At 51.3% G+C, this 18,941-nt stretch overlaps 1 protein-coding gene and 1 non-coding gene across 8 annotated transcripts in view; both read left to right on the top strand.

Moving 5' to 3' along the window:
- ARHGEF15 (Rho guanine nucleotide exchange factor 15) overlaps nt 1-18,941 on the top strand; it is a 31,472-nt gene that overhangs the window by 9,369 nt on the left and 3,162 nt on the right. The window contains exons 1-16 of one of the 7 annotated variants that reach the window (XM_017531497.2): nt 8,293-8,457; nt 8,790-8,855; nt 10,111-10,760; nt 11,043-11,375; nt 11,823-11,877; nt 13,221-13,279; nt 13,381-13,592; nt 13,690-13,850; nt 14,021-14,173; nt 14,285-14,414; nt 17,228-17,302; nt 17,411-17,503; nt 17,588-17,748; nt 17,844-17,996; nt 18,150-18,232; nt 18,344-18,448. In XM_017531497.2, coding sequence (XP_017386986.1) covers nt 10,160-10,760; nt 11,043-11,375; nt 11,823-11,877; nt 13,221-13,279; nt 13,381-13,592; nt 13,690-13,850; nt 14,021-14,173; nt 14,285-14,414; nt 17,228-17,302; nt 17,411-17,503; nt 17,588-17,748; nt 17,844-17,996; nt 18,150-18,232; nt 18,344-18,448 — 2,374 coding nt within the window. In that variant the 5' untranslated portion in view covers nt 8,293-8,457; nt 8,790-8,855; nt 10,111-10,159. Of the gene's footprint in view, nt 1-8,292; nt 8,458-8,789; nt 8,856-8,917; nt 8,982-10,110; nt 10,761-11,042; nt 11,376-11,822; nt 11,878-13,220; nt 13,280-13,380; nt 13,593-13,689; nt 13,851-14,020; nt 14,174-14,284; nt 14,415-17,227; nt 17,303-17,410; nt 17,504-17,587; nt 17,749-17,843; nt 17,997-18,149; nt 18,233-18,343; nt 18,449-18,941 lie in introns of those variants that run through there. The other 6 variants (XM_017531496.2, XM_017531500.2, XM_017531498.2 and 3 more) reach the window with 6 other exon arrangements.
- LOC119471769 lies at nt 11,529-11,668 on the top strand. Its single transcript, XR_005200850.1, has one exon. It is a non-coding gene; the product is annotated as a U4 spliceosomal RNA (small nuclear RNA).

The raw sequence follows: 18,941 nt of genomic DNA, 5'->3' as shown, positions 1-18,941 counted from the left end.
AAAAAAAAAAAAAAAGACAAATAAATAAAAATTTATAATCAGGCCGAGTGCAGTGGCTCATGCCTGTAATCCTAGCACTTTGGGAGGCTGAGGCAGACAGATCACAAGGTCAAGAGATTAAGACCATCCTGGCCAACACGGTGAAACCCCATCTTTACTAAAAATACAAAAGAAACCTGCATGTAGACAAGCATGTTAAAAAAAGAGAGACAAAAAACAAATACAAAGAAAAATTAGCTGAGCATGATGGCACACACCTGTGGTCCCACTTACTAGGGAGGCTGAGGCAGGAGAATCGCTGGAACTTGGAAAGGGAGGTTGCAGTGAGCTGAGATTGTGCCACTGCACTCCGGCCTGGGCAACAGAGTGAGACTCTGTCTCAAAACAAACAAACAAACAACCTTATAATTAAGCCCAAGATCATCTAGATTTTCTCCCGTGTTTTCTTCTAGACGTTTTATAGTTTTACTTTTTACTTTTAGGTTTATAATCCATTTTGAGTCAATTTTTGTAAATTATGTGAGGTCTGGGTTTGTTTTTTTTTCCTCTTCTTCTTCTTCCTTCTTCTCTTTTTTTTCAGACAGAGTCTTGTTCTGTTGTCCAGGCTGGAGCGCAGCGGTGCAATCTTGGCTAACTGCAACCTCTGCCTCCGGATTCAAGCAATTCTCCTCTGGAGTAGCTGGGGTTACAGATGTGTGCCACCATGCCTGGCTAATTTTTTTGTATTTTTAGTAGAAACAGGGTTTCACCATGTTGGGCAGGCTGGTTTCCAACTCCTGACCTCAAGTGATCCACCTGCCTCAGCCTCTGAAAGTGTTGGAATTACAGGCATGAGCCACCGTGCCCTCCTCCTCCTCCTTTTTTTCCTTTTCCTCCTCCTCATCTTTGTCCCCTTCCTCCTCCTCCTCCTCCCTCTTTCTCCTCCTTCTCCTCCTTCTTCTTCCTCTGCCTTTGATCCTTTGTAAAAAAATCAGTTTTCAATATTTGTGTGGCTCAATTTCTGGGCCCGCTTTTCTGTTCCCTGGATCTGCATCTAGTCTTTGACCAGTATCATACTGTCTTGATTTATTGTAGGCTGTTATCATTTTTTCCCGGGTGTGAATGTCCTAAGTCAGATTTGAGAGGAGTTGTATAGAAAACATAAAAGTCCCCAGGTGTCTGAAAGAAGGGGTGGTACCGCAGAGAGGGAGGCAGAAAGACACCCAGGCTTGGAGGGCAGGGGACTGCACTGTTTTTTTTTGAGATGGGGTCTCACTATGTTGCCCAGGCTGGAGTGCAGTGGCTATTCACAGGCACGATCCCCCTACTGATCAGCATGGGAGTTTTGACCTGCTCCGTTTCTGGCCTGGGCCCGTTAACCCCTCCTTAGACAACCTGGTGGTCCCCCTCTCCCAGGAGGTCACCATATTGATGAGGAACTTAGTGCGGACACCAGATCAGCATAGCTCACTACAGCCCAGAACTCCTAGACTCAAGCGATCCTCCAGCCTCAGCCTCCCGAGTAGCTGGGTACAGGCACGCGTCACCATGCCCGGCGGGCTACGTCTTTCTTGCCTCCTCTTTGGTGGCCTAGTCGCTGATGGGTTCATTTTGGCTGCTGACCCTGCACCTGAAGTGCTCAGCCTCCACCTAGTGGCGGTGTGGAAGAATAGTCTGTGTGTATCCTCACCTGGACCAAAACCTGTATAAATTCCCAGAACAGCAGGGCACGGTGGCTCACGCCAGGAATCCCAGCATTTTGGAAGGCTGAGGCGGGTGGATCACAAGGTCAGGAGTTCAAGACCAACCTGGCCAACATGGTGAAACCCTGTCTCTACTAAAAATACAAAAATTAGCAGGGTGCCGGGCGCGGTGGCTCAAGCCTGTAATCCCAGCTTTGGGAGGCCGAGGCGGGTGGATCACGAGGTCAAGAGATCGAGACCATCCTGGTCAACATGGTGAAACCCCGTCTCTACTAAAAATACAAAAAATTAGCTGGGCATGGTGGTGCATGCCTGTAATCCCAGCTACTCGGGAGGCTGAGGCAGGAGAATTGCCTGAACCCAGGAAGCGGAGGTTGCGGTGAGCCGAGATCGTGCCATTGCACTCCAGCCTGGGCAACATGAGTGAAACTCCGTCTCAAAAAAAAAAAAAAAAAAAAAAAAAAAAAATTAGCAGGGTGTGGTGGTGGGCGCCTGTAATCCCAGCTACTTGGAAGACTGAGGCAGAAGAATTGCTTGAAACCGGAAGGCAGAGGTCACAGTGAGCAGAGATCCTGTCACTGCACTCCAGCCTGGACAAGAGCGAAACTCCACTTCAAAAACAAAACAAAACAAAACAAAGTTCCCAGAGCAGGCCAGCTTTTTCTTACTGCCCCGTCCTGATTTATCCCCCATCACACGCAGGCTATCTACATTAACAGCTTTCTGGGCAGAAATGAGGCCCTGGTGCTCTGTGCTCCATGGAAGATTATACTGGACTTCCAAGTCTTGGTCCTACTGGAGGCAGTTGAACTCAACACTTCTTTTATTTGAAGCTCCCTTTATGGCTGGGCGCAGTGGCTCACATCTGTAATCCCGTCACTTTGGGAGGCCAAATCAGGAGGATCATGAGTTCAGGAGTTTGAGACCAGGCTGGCCAACATGGTGAAAGCCCATCTCTACTAAAGATACTAAAAATTAGACTGGTGTGATGGTGGGCACCTGCAATTCCAGCTACTCGGGTGGCTAAGGCAGGAGAATTGCTTGAACCCAGGAGGTGGAGGTTGCAGTGAGCTGAGATTGCACCATTGCACTCCACTGGGCAATGGGGCGAGACTTTGTCTCAAAAAAAAAAAAAAGCTCCCTTTACAAAAGGGATCGTTTTGGTGTTGTAAGTGATAGAAATCCAACCCACACTAGCTTACCAAAAGGGAACTCACTGACTCATACAACTGAAAACTCCAGACACAGATATGACTTCAGGCCATCAGAATAAGGCACTCAAATCTGTCTCTCTCCACCTCTGCCATATATTGGGTTTTACTCTCAGGCCACCCCATTGATGGCCACTAGTAGCTCTAGGCCCGTATTCCACCAGTTTAGCATCCTCAGTGGAAATGTAACTGCCCAGTGGGCTCTTCCTGTCCTCTGTACAAATAAAGACCACGGCATTGTCTGTCACTGTGGCTCACACCTGTAATCCCAGCACTTTGGGAGGATAAGGCAGGTAGATCACCTGAGGTTGGGAGTTTGAGACCAGCCTGGCCAACATGGAGAAACCCCGTCTCTACTAAAAATACAAAATTAGCCAGTTGTGGTGGCGAATGCCTGTAATCCAAGTTACTCAGGAAGCTGAGGCAGGATAATCACTTGAACCCAGGAGGTGGAGGTTGCAGTGAGCCGAGATCACGTCATTGCACTCCAGCCTGAGCAACAAGAGTGAAACTCCGTCTAAAAAAAAAAAAAAAAAAAAAAAGACCACAACATTGCAGTACAGAAAGAGTTTAATTGACATGAGATCTGCCATGCCACATGTGAAACTGAATGAGTTATTACTCAATCTCCCGGAAAATTCAGAGATTGGGGTTTTTGATAATTTGGTGGGTTGGGGGTCAGAAAGTGGGGAGTGCTAATTGGTCAGGTGGGAGAAGAAATCATAGGGAGTTGAAACTCTCCTCTTTTACTGAGTCAGTTCCTGGGTGGGGGCACTAGATCAGCCCGTTTATCCATCTGGGTGTTGCCAGCTGATCCTCTGAGTGCAGGGTCTGGAAAATATCTCAAGCACTAATCTTAGGTTTTACAACAATGATGTTATCTCCAGGAGCAATTTGGGGAGGTTCAGAGTCTTACAGTCTCTAACCCAAATTTTTTTTTTTGAGACAGAGTCTCGCTCTGTCACCCAGGCTGGAGTGCAGTCACACTATCTTGGTTCACTGCAACCTCTGCCACCCAGGTTCAAGTGATTCTTGTGTCTTAGCCTCCCAGGTAGCTGGGACTACAGGTATACATCACCATGCTGTGGGTGGGAGACCCAGCAAGTGCTGAGGCAAGGGTCTGAAGCCTCAGCCTGTTCCATATGAATACAGAACTAGAAAAGAACTAGAGATATACTTACATAGTTATTCCTATATATAATCATGAATAATCACATAGTTATTCATATGTAATCACAGAAATATATATACTCAATATAATCTTTTAATCTTACTAATGATTATCAGGTTATGAAGCCTGGAACTGAGGTGACATTATGAACAAAGTGATCCTAAGGCAAAATGCTCTAAGTCCTCTGTCACGCCCGCATCAGGGCTGCTGGAGGGTGCCTCGGCTGTGCAGCAGCGGTAGCACTGGGAAAGCACCTGCTGTTAAGTCAGCTAGGGAAGGAGATGTCCAAAACGTCCGAGACATCTCCTTTCTTGGGGAGTGAGGCGAAAACTCCACTTCTCCAAGCTCTTGTGGTAGGCCTGATGGCTCAGGGAGGCCCGCAGACATCCGGGGGCTTAACTGTCTCTATGTGATGCTGTGCTTCAGCCGCCACGTTCCATGTCTACTTTCATGTTCTGCTTCTGCACCTGGTCCCTCCTTTTCCTATAAGATAGAATCAGTAATAGTAACATAAATCTTAACGTCTTTGTTCTTTCTTGACAAGTATGAAGAAATGCTGATGCATTAGGTTTTCTCTTCGCCTTGGCTACTTGAAAGACCTGAGCCCCTATCTCCAAGATGTGATTTACCTGACTCTATCACTAACCACCATTACCTCACCCTACCTACCCTGCCCCCTGCTTTGTATTCAGTAAAAGTCAGAGTGTCCAGGCACTCAGGGCCACTGCTGGACTCTGCGCTTTGGTTGGCAGTGGACCCCCTGGCCCAAACTCTTGTTTTCTCTTTCTCAGTGTCTTGTGTCTTTCATTTCCACAGTTTCTTGTCTCCAAACCAGTAGAGAGGGGCTCAAAGGACCCTGTAGGGCTGGACCCCACACCATGCCCAGCTAATTTTCATATTTTTAGTAGAGATTTTTCTCCGTGATGGCCAGGCTGGTCTCCAACTCCTGGCTTCAAGTGATCAGTCTGCCTCAGTCTCCCAAAGTGCTGGGATTACGGGCATGAGCCACCTCTCCCGGCCATAACTTCTAATCTTATAACAAATTTGTTAGTCCTGCAGGAGTAATCTAGTTCCCAAGCAGAAAAGGGGTTTGTTTTTGGAAAGTGCTGTTATCATCTATGTTTCAAAGCTAAACTATAAACTAAGTTCCTCCCAAAGTCAGTTCTGCTCATGCCCAGGAATGAACAAGGACAGCTTGGAGATCAGAAGCAAGATGGAGTCAGTTAGGTCAGCATTCATTGAACTAATTTTCTCATTTACGATTTTTGCAAAGGTGGTTTCAGAAAGAACTTTTTGGTTATTGCTGAATTTGGCCATTTGGGATGAGAAGGATTGGGTTTTTGTTTCTTTATTTGTTTGTTTGCTATTTGAGACAGGGTCTCACTCTGTTGCCCAGGCTGGTGTGCAGGGGTGTGATCACAGCTCACTGTAGCTTTGACCTCGTGGGTTCAAGTGATCCTCTCACCTCATCCTACCAAGTAGCTGGGACTACAGGTATGGGCCATCATGCTCAGCTAATTAAAAAAAAAAAAATTTAGAGACAAGGATCTCACTCGGTTGCCCCCAGGCTGGTGTTAAACTCCTGGGCTCAATCTGTTCTCCCACCTTAGCCTCCCAAAGTGCTAGGATTAGGTATGAGCCACTGCATGGAGCCTGTTTGTTTTTTGCGACAGTCTCCCTCATCATCCAGGCTGGAGTACAATGGTGTGATCACAGCTCGTTGTAGCCATCTTTCTTTTTTTTTTTTTGAGACAGGGTTTTGCTCTTGTTGCCCAGGCTGGAGTACAACATCGTGATCTTGGCTCACTGCAGCCTCTGTCCCCAGGTTCAAGTGATTCTCCTGACTCAGCCTCCCAAGTAGCTGAGGGATTACGGGCACCTGCCACCGCGCCTGGCTAACTTTTTGTATTTTTAGTAGAGACGGGGTTTCACTGTGTTGGCCAGACGGTCTCAAACTTCTGACCTCAAGTGATCCGCCCGCCTGGGCCTCCCAAAGTGTTGGGATTACAGGCATGAGCCACCTCACCTGGCCTTATATGGTGATTTTTATAAATCTGAAAAGTCATTGTTTTCATCTTTGCTTTGGGCAGTGGGCCCAAGGTAGCCTCTTTGTCAGGAAGGTTAGAATATTCTCAGTATGGCTCTAGGGAGCTTTCAGCTACTCCAAAACATGCTCTCCTGTGTTTGGTAGTGGGGGAAATTTCTTCCCAACAGATAGACAGATGAAAACCTCCAGGTGGTGGGGAGAGGAAGAGGAGATAAACCCAGACCATATCGAGAGGACAAGGGCAAGGTCCAGGAGCTTGCCCAACCATCTCATTCCTCTTCTCTTCCCCACTCTTGAGACCTCACATCCCCACTTCAGGTCTGGAGCAGTTAATGCAGTGCCAAATGCCATTCATGTTTGCAGCAAATAAGCCGTACTCTTTTTTTTTTTTTTTTTTTTTTGAGATGGTGTTACACTCTTGTTGTCCAGGCTGGAACACAATGTTGCGATCTTGGCTCACAGCAACCTCTGCCTCCTGGGTTCCAGCAATTCTCCTGCCTCAGCCTCCCGAGTAGTGGGATCACAGGCATGCGCCACCACATCTGGCTAATTTTGGATTTTTAGTAGAGTTGGGGTTTCTCCACCTCAGTCAGGCCAGTAGCAGTACTTTTTAATGATCTCTTTAAAGGTTATTTTTGCAAGTAGCAAAACTAATAAAGATGCTCCCGTTGCAGCAAAAAGAAAATACAACAGGCCACACATACAAATCTAGGTTTCTTTCTTTCTTTGTTTTTTGAGACAGTGCCTTGCTCTGTTGCTCAGGCTGGAGTGTAGTGTTGTGATCACAGCTCACTGAAGCCTCAACCTCCCAGACTTAATCAATTCTCCCACTTCAGCTTCTCTAGTAGCTGGGACTACAGGTGGACATCACCGTGCCTGACTAATTTTTGTGTTTTTTGTAGAGACGGGTTTCACCATGTTGCCCATGCTGGTCTCAAACTCCTGGGGTCAAGGGATCCTCCCACTTCAGCGGGAGCCATCATACCCAGCCTCTAGCCTTCTTGATAGAGTGTGGAGATTCTTTGAAAGAAGTGCCCTCCCAGGATGCCTAAAAGGATCTAAAAGCTGGGCGTGGTCTCTCATGCCTGTAATCCCAGCACTTTGGGAGGCCTAGGTGGGTGGATCACCTTAGGCCAGGAGTTCAAGACAAGCCTGGCCATTATGGTGAAACTCCATCTCTACTAAAAATACAAAAATTAGCCAGGCGTGATGGTAATCCCAGCTGCTCGGGAGGATGAGGCAGGAGAATCGCTTGAACCTGGGAGGCTGAGGTTGCAGTGAGCTGAGATCGCACTGCAGTGGAGATCCACTGCACTCCAGCCTGAGTGACAGAGTGAGACTCAATCTCAAAAAAAAAAAAAAAAAAAAAGGATCTAGAGGTGAAGTTGTAACCACCCACAATGGGTTAACCTTGCTTGCTGCCTAGACAGAGCCAGTTTATCAAGACAGGGGAATTGCAATAGAGAAAAAGTAATTAGTGTAGAGGCAGCTGTCTGGGAGACCAGAGATTTGTTATTACTCAAATCAGTCTCCCTGAGCATTTGGGGATTGGAGTGTTTGTTTGTTTGTTTGTTTTTGAGATGGAGTTTTGCTCTTGTTGCCCAAGCTGGAGTGCAATGGCACGATCTTGGCTCACTGCAATTTCTGCCTCCCGTGTTCAAGCCATTCTTCTGCCTCAGTCTCCCTAGAAGCTGGGACTAAAGGCAAACGCTACTATGCCCAGCTAATTTTTTGTATTTTTAGTAGAAACAGGGTTTCACCATTTTAGCCAGGCTGGTTTTGAACTCCTGACCTCAGGTGATCCACCTGCCTCGGCCTCCCAAAGTGCTGGGATTACAGGAGCGAGCCACCGCACCCGGCCTGTTCATGGCTACTTTAAATCATTTGTAGAGACAGGGTCACATTACGTTACCTAGGCTGGTTCTCCTACCTTGCCCTCCCAAGTGCTGGGATTATAAGGGTGGGCAACCACGCCTGGGCCCCTGCAAATGTATACCCACCCAGAGGAGACGGACCCCAAGTCTGCACCTCTTTTCTCATTCCCCTCTCCTCTCCTCTCCTCTCCTCTCCTCTCCTCAGTCCTACCTCCTGGCGCTTCTCTTTTCCCTTTTTTCCCTCCTATAACACACACACACACACACACACACACACACACACACACACACACCCAACACAATGGCTGGGTGGGGCTGAGGAACTGGCTTCCTCCGCAGAGATCTCAATCTGGCCCTGAGTTCCCGCCCCAGAAACACAGGAACAGACACTTGGAGACTTCAGCTCCGCATTCCTTGTTCCAAGGGGCAGACAGGACAGGCTGAAAATAACAACTGATTCCAAAAAATAAAGGTAAATTTATGGGGACCTACTGCAGAATTAGGGAGGGAAGCCTGCGGGAGGGTCCCTCCATGTGAAATAGGGCTTGGCTCACACCCAGCTGAAGAGACAGGTGGTTATGCAGGTTGTGGGAGAGATGGTGAGACTCACCGAGGAGGGATCTCTTAGCTGAGACATCTCTTAGCTGAGAAAGTGGCGTCCAGACACCCATGCTGCCCAGCCAAGCTCTGTGCCATCGCTGCCCTGTCTTCACCCCCACCCCATCCATCTCATCCCTGTGAGCCCCCATCCACACAGCTGTGGAGGTAGAACTTGCGCACACACTTTCCATGCCTGAATTTCAGCTTTTCCCCCGACTCCGTTAATCTCTGAGACCCTGGATACCTCCGTCTACCAGAGCCCTGGGTGATGTGCGCATGTGGAGAGTGGTGTAGTTTGTGTGGGGGGGTGTCCGGTTGGGAGGTAGATCCGATTCCTGTTTCCTGCCCCTACTCACTCAGCCCTGGGAGGTGACTGAGAAAGGAGGGGATTCGAGGGTGAGTGCTGGGGGCCCAAGCACCTGGGTTCCTGAGTGGGGGGTAGGGAAGGAAGTAAATGCAGGTACCTGAGGGGGTGGGGTCCCAGAGGACTAGGGGCTGGGGAGGAGCTGGCCAGTGGTCAAGACCACTGTGTGGATCACTTTGCTAAGTGACTTTCCGCCAGAACAGAGGCCACTGAGCTGCAAGACCCAACATCTGCAACTCCCATGTCTCCCCCACATCATTTCTCAAGACCCAATCTGAGGCTTGGAGGGGTCTGACTCTCCTGCTGACCCCTGATGGGAGTTTGGGGTTCCCCTGCTCCCCAGCCCTGACCCTGCAGCCTTCTTGGTATTACAGCCTCCTTCCTCGAGGAAGGAGGAGAAACCCAGGCCCCAGCATCCTGGCCTGACTGGTCCCCTCCTTCAGTCTGCTCTCCCAGCTATCTCCCCAGGCCTGCAGGACCCTGGCCTGTGCTGGACCTCTCTCTGTGACCAGACCCCAGGGCAGGCAGGGATGATTGGACACAGGACAGGAGAGACTGTGCCAGGGCCTTCTCATCTCTGGGGGTCAGAGGCTCCAGGAATCTTGATGGCAGGAAAAGGAGACTAAAAATAATCCGGAAAGGGAGAGTCCAGAGAGAGGAACTGGGAAATGGGGGGCGGAGGGCCGGTGGAGCAGAAAAACAGTGATGCATCCCTCGCAGCCCAGGCCCAGCAGACAGGACAGGCGTGCAGCACTCAGACCCAGACAGCACAGAACGCACATCGCACATCGCACAGCCACCCTGGCACCGCCATCTCGGACACTGACACCGAGCACTTCCTCACAGGCCACACGCCACACACTGGACACTCCACTCTCCCCTTGCACACCCACCCGGCAAGTACAGAACTGGCACACTCACAACACACCGTGCCACCCCCCACACAAACCTCCGCAACACCCTCCACAGACACACGGTTCAGCAGGCAGACACGGAGCGGCTGTACTAGCAAGGGAATCCCCCCTTATTGAATTTGATGGATTCTCTGGAACCCCTACACCAGCCTTCCCTCCTGACTTCAAGATCCTGCCTTCCAGTGGCCTTAGTTTACCCACCCTGCAGGGCACTAAGGCTCTTCCTCTTTCCCTTCCTCCTCCTCAGGGGATGACTCCAGCAGAGCGCCCCACTCCTTTGAAGAGCGCAGAGGAAGATGTCAGCGCAGTCCCTTCCTGCAGCGACACCCCCTACGCAGAAGCCCCCTCGGATCATCCGCCCCCGCCCTCCTTCTCGTTCCAGGGCTGCCCAGTCCCTGGGGCCTCCTCACAATGGCTCCTCTCCACAAGAACTTCCCCAAATCTCCAATGATGCACCAACCCCAATGTGCACCCCCATTTTCTGGGAGCCCCCAGCCGCATCCCTCAAGCCCCCTGCTCTTTTGCCTCCCTCAGCTTCTAGGGCCAGCCTTGACTCCCAGACTTCCCCAGAGTCACCTTCCAGCACCCCCACACCCAGCCCAGTGTCCCGGCGATCCGCCTCCCCTGAACCTGCCCCCCGGTCTCCAGTCCCCCCACCCAAGCCCTCTGGGTCACCCCGCATGCCCCTACTCCCCATGGTGGGGATCCCGGCCCAGAATGGCTCCTCCTCAGCTCCTGGCACTGTGCGGAGGCTGGCTGGCAGGTTTGAAGGAGGTGCTGAAGGCAAGCCTCAGGCCGCAGATGCCCTGGAGCCAGGTCTCCAAGCGGGAGCAGATGTGAATGGGGAGAGAGAGGGTCCCCTCACCGGGAGCGGGTCCCAGGAGAACAGTGCTCCAGGTGAGTATGTGGGGTTGGGTGACCTCAATTCACCCATCTTCTTCGTTTTCAGTGCTTTAAGGCTAACTTTCAGGGGCTACCTTTTCAAAAATGGATTTAATGTTTGGGATATCTGGTTTCTGTATGTTGGGATTTGAAGAGAGTCAGAGTGGAGGAGATCGACAGATGCCTGGGGCTGGACCTTGATGTTGCCCTTGCTGGGCAGGTTAAAGACAGAGGCAGCCTGGGTGGGGTGGGGCTGGGCCCCAAGGGCTTTCTCCTTAGGATACTTGTCTCCCGCAGATGCTGGCCTGGCCTGCCCTCCTTGTTGCCCCTGTGTCTGTCATGCCACCCGGCCTGGCCTGGAGCTCAGATGGGTACCTGTGGGGGGCTATGAGGAGGTTCCCAGGGCCCCCCGCCGGGCCTCCCCGCTACGGACCTCTCGCTCCCGCCCCAACACTCCAAGCGTCGGTCACCCAGCCGTGGTCCTCACATCCTACCGTTCCACTGCCGAGCGCAAACTCCTGCCACCTCTCAAGCCTCCCAAGCCAACTCGTGTCAGGCAGGACGCCACCATTTCTGGGGACCCCGCACAGGCAGATCTCGATCTGCCTTCTGAAGATGGAATCCAAACAGGTGCAGGGCCTGCGGGAGTGGACCTCTGGGAGGTGAGGGGATGGGGAGAGGCAAGGGGGACTAAAGCCCAACAAACTACAACCCCCAACAGGCCCTGGGCTCTTTGCTTCTCTACCAGCTACTGCTCTGGTGCTGATGAAAGTTGCAGTTTTTAGCTTTTCGCAGTGGCAGTATCATAGCCAATAAGGTTTACCCAAGGTGCGATTATTGCTAATTGAAAACTTTTCCCAATACCCCACCATGACAACTTGAAATACAGTTGGCATTGGCAACTTTTGGCAGTCTCTATGGGAACTGAATAAAACAAACATGCAAACAAAAAACAAAAACAAACAAAAAAAGAAAGTTGCAGTTTTTATAGTAACAGTCCCTGCTGGGGCTGGAGTCAGGAGTCCTGGGCTGAGGATCCTAGAGGTTTTTTCTCTTCACTCTGGCTTCTCTCTCCAGGGGACAGTCCTGATGAAGCTCCTCGGAACACTCCTCCCGCAACTGTGGAGGGGAGGTACGGAACACCCCCACCCCTACCTACTCCCCGCCACTCTCCCTACCATGCCTCTACCTGAGGGCAGGCTAACCTTCAGCTCCAGCTAAATCCCACCTCCACAAAGGTGAGGGGACAAGGGCCAGGGCTCTAGAGATAAGCAGCCTTTGTTTTGAATCCCAGCTCTGGCCCTTATCGATTCTGTGACCTAACAGAAGGCCAGCGCAGTGGCTTATGCCTGTAATCCCAGCACTTTGGGAGGTCAAGGCAGGCGGATCACCTGAGGTCAGGAGTTTGAGACCAGCCTGGCCAACATGGTGAAACCCCATCTCTACTAAAAATACAAAATTAGCTGGACGTGGTGGTGCATACCTGTAGTCCCAGCTACTTGGGAGGCTGAGGCAGGAGAATCGCCTGAACCCAGGAGGTGGAAGTTGCAGTGAGCTGAGATTGTGCCATTGCACTCCAGACTGGGCAACAAGAGCAAAACTCCGTCTCAAAAAAAAAAAAAAGTCTTTAACCTTCCTGGGTCTCAGTGTTCTCATCTGTGAAATGGGGCTAAGCATAGGAACCACTGCATGGAATCATGAGGGTATGATATTGTGAAGAGCCGGGCCCAGAGTACCTGCACCATCTTAACTCCCTTCCCTTACCTTGAGCTTCTATGGCAATTCTTGCCTGAAAATCTATTTGGCAATCATGACTGTCTCTTCTACGCTAAACAGGCTTGTTAATTATCTCAGATTCACCATTGCTATCAGAAGTTATCTGGGTTCATTCATTTATTCAACAAACATTTACTAGTGTGGTTTTTAGCTTGGGTGAATGGGGGTGTGGTGATGCCGAGGACCAGAGCGGGGCAGATGAGGGCTGCAGGTGCTGGTGGGAGGTGTGAGAGTTTGTAGTGCATCATGTTGAGCTTCCTTGACACACAAATAGAACATTCCAGACAATGGTTGTGACGTGAGGGTTGAGGAGGAGACTCAGAAGTCTCTGATCCACAGCAGTTGGATAAGAACGGGGCCCACTTAGCTCAGGGGGGTCCTCTTTAAATGGCACATAAAAAGATCTAGAGTTTGGGCTGGGCAAAGTAGCTCATGCCTGCAATCCCAACACTTTGGAAGGCCAAGGTGGCAGGATTGCTTGAGGCCAGGAGTTTAGGACCAGCCTGGGCAACACAGTGAGACCTTGTCTTCCCGCCCGAAGAAAAACCCCAAAAAACCTGAAGTTTGATGTGGGGAGCTGTCTGGGTCCCTACATCCAACCTGCATGTGGGTTGCCCTGTACAGCATGGGGACAACAGACATCCTTGCGGTGGCAGCAGTGGTGGGCCTGGGGACTCCCTTCCCTTTCTTTCTCCACAGGGAAGAGGAGGGCCTAGAGGTGCTGAAGGAGCAGAATTGGGAGCTGCCCCTGCAGGATGGTGAGGGCCTCTGGACCTGAGGGTCCCTGCTGTGACCATGATGAAGTGGAGAAGGGTTTGGGGGCACTGGGCTTCCCTGAAGTGCTGTGTCTGCCCTCTAGAACCTCTGTACCAGACCTACCGAGCAGCTGTGCTGTCAGAGGAGCTGTGGGGGGTCAGTGAGGATGGGAGTCCTTCTCCAGCAAATGCTGGAGATGCACCCACCTTCCCACGACCCCCTGGACCTCGTAACACCCTGTGGCAGGAGCTTCCGGCTGTGCAAGCCAGCGGCCTTCTGGATACCCTCAGCCCCCAGGAGAGGCGCATGCAGGAGGTGGGGGCTGTACAAGGGAGATGGGAGGAGGGTGCTGGGAATGGGCTGCATGAATCAGGCATAGGGGACTGCCACGACTGCGTGCTCTTCTTTCTAGAGTCTTTTCGAGGTGGTGACATCAGAGGCTTCCTACCTGCGCTCCCTGCGGCTGCTGACCGACACTTTCGTGCTAAGCCAGGCACTCCGGGACACGCTCACCCCGCGTGATCACCACACACTCTTCTCCAACGTGCAGAGAGTCCAGGGAGTCAGCGAGCGGTCAGTGGCTTCCCATCCTTCCTGGGAACCTGGCCTTAGGCTGCTGGGCACTCCCTTTTCTCTCTCCCGGATCCTTCTGCGGGTTCAGTTAGTTCCCAGCCCTTCTCTCAAGAACGCGGGAGACCTGGCTCTCTGACCCGCCCCATTGCTTGCTTCCCCAATTCCTTCAGGTTTCTAGCGACATTACTGTCCCGTGTGCGCTCTTCCCCGCACATCAGCGACCTGTGTGATGTGGTGCATGACCACGCCGTGGGGCCTTTCTCGGTGTATGTGGATTACGTGCGGAACCAGCAGTATCAGGAGGAGACCTACAGCCGCCTCATGTGAGTGTCCCGGGGGTGGGAAGGAAGCTGGGGAGAGGGGTGGGCCAAGGCCCACAGCAGGCTGGGACACCAGGGTCTCCAGGCAGCCGCTAGCCACGCCTGCTTCTGCAGGGACACCAACGTGCGCTTCTCTGCGGAGCTGCGCCGGCTGCAGAGCCTCCCGAAGTGTGAGCGGCTCCCGCTGCCGTCCTTCCTGCTACTGCCCTTCCAGCGCATCACCCGGCTCCGCATGCTGCTGCAGGTACCTGACCCGGCTGCGGCTGTACCTGCCCCACCAACCCCATTGGAGAACTCTCCCGAGGGCCTCTTGTCCAGCTATCACCAGGCCCGACTCCACCTTAAGCATAAAGGCAGGGCGCCTTGGCTCACACCTGTAATCCCAGCACTTTGGGAGGCCAAGGCGGGCAGATCATGAGGTCAGGAGATCGAGACCATCCTGGCCAAAATGGCCAGTAAAAACCCTGTCTTTACTCAAAATACAAAAATTAGCTGGGCGCGGTGGCAGTCGCCTGTAGTCCCAGCTACTTGGGAGGCTGAGGCAGGAGAATTGTTTGAACCCAGGAGGCGGAGGTTGCAGTGAGCCGAGGTTGTGGCACTGCACTCCAGCCTGGCGACAGAGAGAGACTCTGTCTCAAACAAAGAAACAAACAAAACAAAACAAAACAAAAAACCCATAAAATCCCCCATCATAACTCTGAATCTGGGTCTCCCAGCCTAGGACCCACCAAACCCTACCTTAGTGGCTGTGTGGGCTCTTCCCCCCACCTGGACTGCCTCCAGGTCCAGGTACAGGGAAAGGGCCTCTGGCTGGAGACATGAGTTCCACACTTAGCTCTGCCACTGATTCACTGAGTGACCTTGGGCAAGTCCCTTCTGCTTTCTGGGTCTCAGGGGGAGTGTGTGAATGGTTTCTGAGGTTGTCTCCGGCTGTATTTTTCTACCCACATGCCTTCCCAGCTGGGGTGATATCACCCCCAAGGGGGCAAAAATTGGTTCTTTGGATGTGAAAATAATGTTATTCCAGCAGTGGTACTCCCTTAAGCTTTAGTGCATAAACAGAGTTACAGTAGATCTGTAGAATTAAACTTTCATGGTTCATGGTAAGGGGGATGTTTAGGGATAATTATCTTAAAAAGGCTCCTTAATGGGGTGATAATGGGGAAAAAAGGGTTGAGACACTCTTTTCTTTCTTTTTTTTTTAAAGATGGGGTTTCACCATATTGATCAGGCTGGTCTTGAACTTCTGACCTCAGGTGATCCACCCACCTCAGTCTCCCAAAGTGCTGGGATTACAGGCATGAGCCACCACGCCCAGTGACACTCTTTTCTTTCTTTTCTTTTCTTTTCTTTTCTTTTCTTTTCTTTCTTCTTTCTTTCTTTCTTTTTTTTGAGATGGAGTCTCGCCCAGGCTGGAGTGCAATGGCGAGATCTCGGCTCATTGCAACCTCCACCTCCTGGGTTCAAGCAATTCTTCTACCTCAGCCTCCCCAGTAGCTGGGATTACAATCATGTGCCACCACACCCGGCTAATTTTGTATTTTTAGTAGAGATGAGGTTTCACCATGTTGGTCAGGCTGGTCTTGAACTCCTGACCTCAGGTGATCCATCTGCCTCCGCCTCCCAAAGTGCTGGGATTACAGGCATGAGCCACTGTGCTCAACCTGAGACACTGTCTTCTATTGCAAAGTAGAGACTCCTTTCTAACCAGGTTACCCAATATGGGGATCTTTAGAGCAGTGGCACAATCACGACTCACTGCAGCCTCAGATTCCTGGGCTCAAGGGATCCTCATACCTCAGCCTCAAAAGTAGCTGGGACTACAATGCCACCATGCCCAGCTATTTATTAATTTTTATTTTTATAGAGACAGGGTCTTACTCTGTTGGCCAGGCTGGTCTTGTACTTCTGGCCTCAAGTGATCCTCCTATCTCAGATTCTGAAAGCTCTGGGATTACAGGCATGAGCCACTGAGCCCAGCGAATGGTGGGATTTTTATGTGAAAAATTCCCAACTAGATTATCACTGTCTTTATGATTTTATTCAGCTTTATCTATTTCCAGTGTAGACACCACAATAATAATAATGATACTAATCATAATAGCTCAACAGCTATTGAGCTTTCTAGGAATGGTTCTAAGTGCCATACACCTGTGTAAACTTACCCACAACTGTGTGAGGGTAGGAACTATTGTTTGTCCTACTTTAGAGATGAGAAAGCTAAGGCACAGTTTACATAACTTGCCACAGGTGATATAGAATTAATTGATGGAGCTGGGTTCAGTGGCTCACGTCTATAATCCCAGCACTTTGGGAGGCCAAGGCGGGCGGATCATGAGGTCAGGAGATCGAGACCATCCTGGCTAACATAGTGAAACCCCGTCTTTACTAAAAATACAAAAATTACCTGGGAGTTGTGGTGCACGCCTGTAGTCCCAGCTACTTGGGAGGCTGAGGTGGGAGGATCGCTTGAGCCCAGGAGTTCTGGGCTGTAGTGCGCTATGCTGATCGGGTGTCCTCACTAAGTTTGGCATCCATGTGATGGCCTCCTGGGAGTGAAGGACCACCAGGTTGCCTAAGGAGGGGTGAAGTGGCCCAGTCCAGAAGTAGAGCAGGTCAAAACTCCCGTACTAATCAGTAGTGGGATCGTGCTTGTGAATAGCCACTGCACTCCAGCCTGGGCAACATAGTGAGACCCTGTCTCTTAAAAAATAATTTAAAAAATTAAATAAAAATAAAATAAGAGCAACCTTCTTTTCAACATTTAATATGTGCCAAGAACTATGCTAAGCACTTTACATATATTACCTTCTTGAATCCTCAAAACAATGCTATTGATGTATACCTAGCAGGTGGGTATTAGCCCCATTTTACAGATGAGGAAGCTGAGGCTCAGAGCAGTAACAGGACTTGCTCAGGGTTCTGCAGATGGTGAGTGATGAGGTCTTTCAGCATTGCTGAAGCTAGCCAAAGCAGGCAGGGTCCTCTGAGCTGTGGCCCCTCTGAATCCCAGGGCCACAGATCAGGGGGCCCAGTCACCTTTCCTCTTTGTCCCAGAATATCCTGCGCCAGACAGAAGAAGGGTCCAGCCGCCAGGAGAATGCCCAGAAGGCCCTGGGTGCTGTCAGCAAGGTGGGCAGGAGGGAAGCTGAAGCTGGGGGAGGTGACAAGGTGGGAGAGAGAAATGGCAGGGAGTGGGGGCTGACCGCTGGGATGGGTGATGAGGCTCCCCTTACCCAGATCATCGAGCGTTGCAGCGCGGAGGTGGGGCGCATGAAGCAGACTGAAGAGCTGATCCGGCTCACCCAAAGGCTGCGCTTCCACAAAGTCAAGGTACATCCCTACCCAGGCTCCCCATCTTGTCCTGCCCCACAGTGCTGCGAAGCTAGAACCTCCTCTGCTTCTGCTTCCTCGCAGGCCCTGCCCCTGGTCTCCTGGTCACGGCGCCTGGAGTTCCAGGGAGAGCTGACGGAGTTAGGGTGCCGGAGGGGGGGCGTGCTCTTTGCCTCGCGCCCCCGCTTCACGCCTCTTTGCCTGCTGCTCTTTAGCGACCTACTGCTCATCACTCAGCCTAAGAGGTGAGTCCTAGGGTAGGAAGGACCCCAGGCTGAGTGGGCAGGAAGGGTCCAGCGGGACCCCTGCTGTCCTTCTGAATGACACAATCCCTGGGCAGTGGGCAGCGGCTACAGGTTCTGGACTATGCCCATCGCTCCCTGGTCCAGGCCCAGCAGGTTCCGGATCCATCTGGACCCCCTACCTTCCGCCTCTCCCTTCTCAGCAACCACCAGGGCCGCCCCACCCACCGACTACTCCAAGCTTCTTCCCTGTGAGTTGTGTTTCCTTTAGAAAACACCCTTGGGACCCTTATCTGGCCTCTCAGACCTCCCCCAACTTCCCCAGTCTCTCTGTTTTGTGGCTCCTGCCTCAACCCCAGAGGATCTCCTGGGCCAACTGCAACATTTTCCAATATCCCCACCAGATCAGACATGCAGCGCTGGCTGGGAGCCTTCCCAACCCCAGGCCCCCTTCCCTGCTCCCCGGACACCATCTATGAGGACTGTGGTGAGTAGCACCCTAGAAGGGAGGAGGGAAGAAAAAGTGAGTCTTAGGGGAATATTGGGGAGAAGTTAACAGAACCTCTATCCCACCTTAATGCCACCCACCCCCAACCAGACTGTTCCCAGGAACTGTGTTCAGAGCCATCTGCACCTGCCAAGACTGAAGGACGGAGTCTGGAAGCCAGGGCTGCCCCCAAGCACCTGCACAAGACCCCTGAAGGTGAGAGAGTCTTTCATTTATTTTTAAAAATGTATTTATTTGAGACAGAGTCTAATTCTGTTGGCCAGGCTGGAGTGCATTGGTGTGATCTCAACTCACTGCAACCTCCACCTCCTGGGTTCAAGCAATTCTTCTGCCTCAACCTCCCAAGTAGCTGGGATTACAGGTGGCTGCCACCACACCTGGCTAATTTTTGTATTTTTCATAGAGATGCGGTTTCACCATGTTGGTCAGGCTGGTTTTGAACTCCTGACCTCAGATGATCTGTTCGCTTTGGCCTCCCAAAGTGCTGGGATTACAGGTGCGAGCCACCGGCGCCTGGCCTTATTTCTATTTTTTTTATTTCTTTTTTTCTCTCTTCTTTTTAGAGATGGGGTTTCTCCATGTTGGCCAGGCTGGTCTCGAACTCCTGACCTCAGGTGATCTGCCCACCTCAGCCTCCCAAAATGCTGGGATTATAGGCATGAGCCACCATGCCCAGCTCTATTTTTTT

The sequence above is a fragment of the Cebus imitator genome, unplaced genomic scaffold (assembly GCF_001604975.1).
Source record: "Cebus imitator isolate Cc_AM_T3 unplaced genomic scaffold, Cebus_imitator-1.0 Scaffold72, whole genome shotgun sequence".
Taxonomy (NCBI): Eukaryota; Metazoa; Chordata; class Mammalia; order Primates; family Cebidae; genus Cebus; species Cebus imitator.
This window is presented reverse-complemented; position numbering and strand designations above follow the sequence as displayed.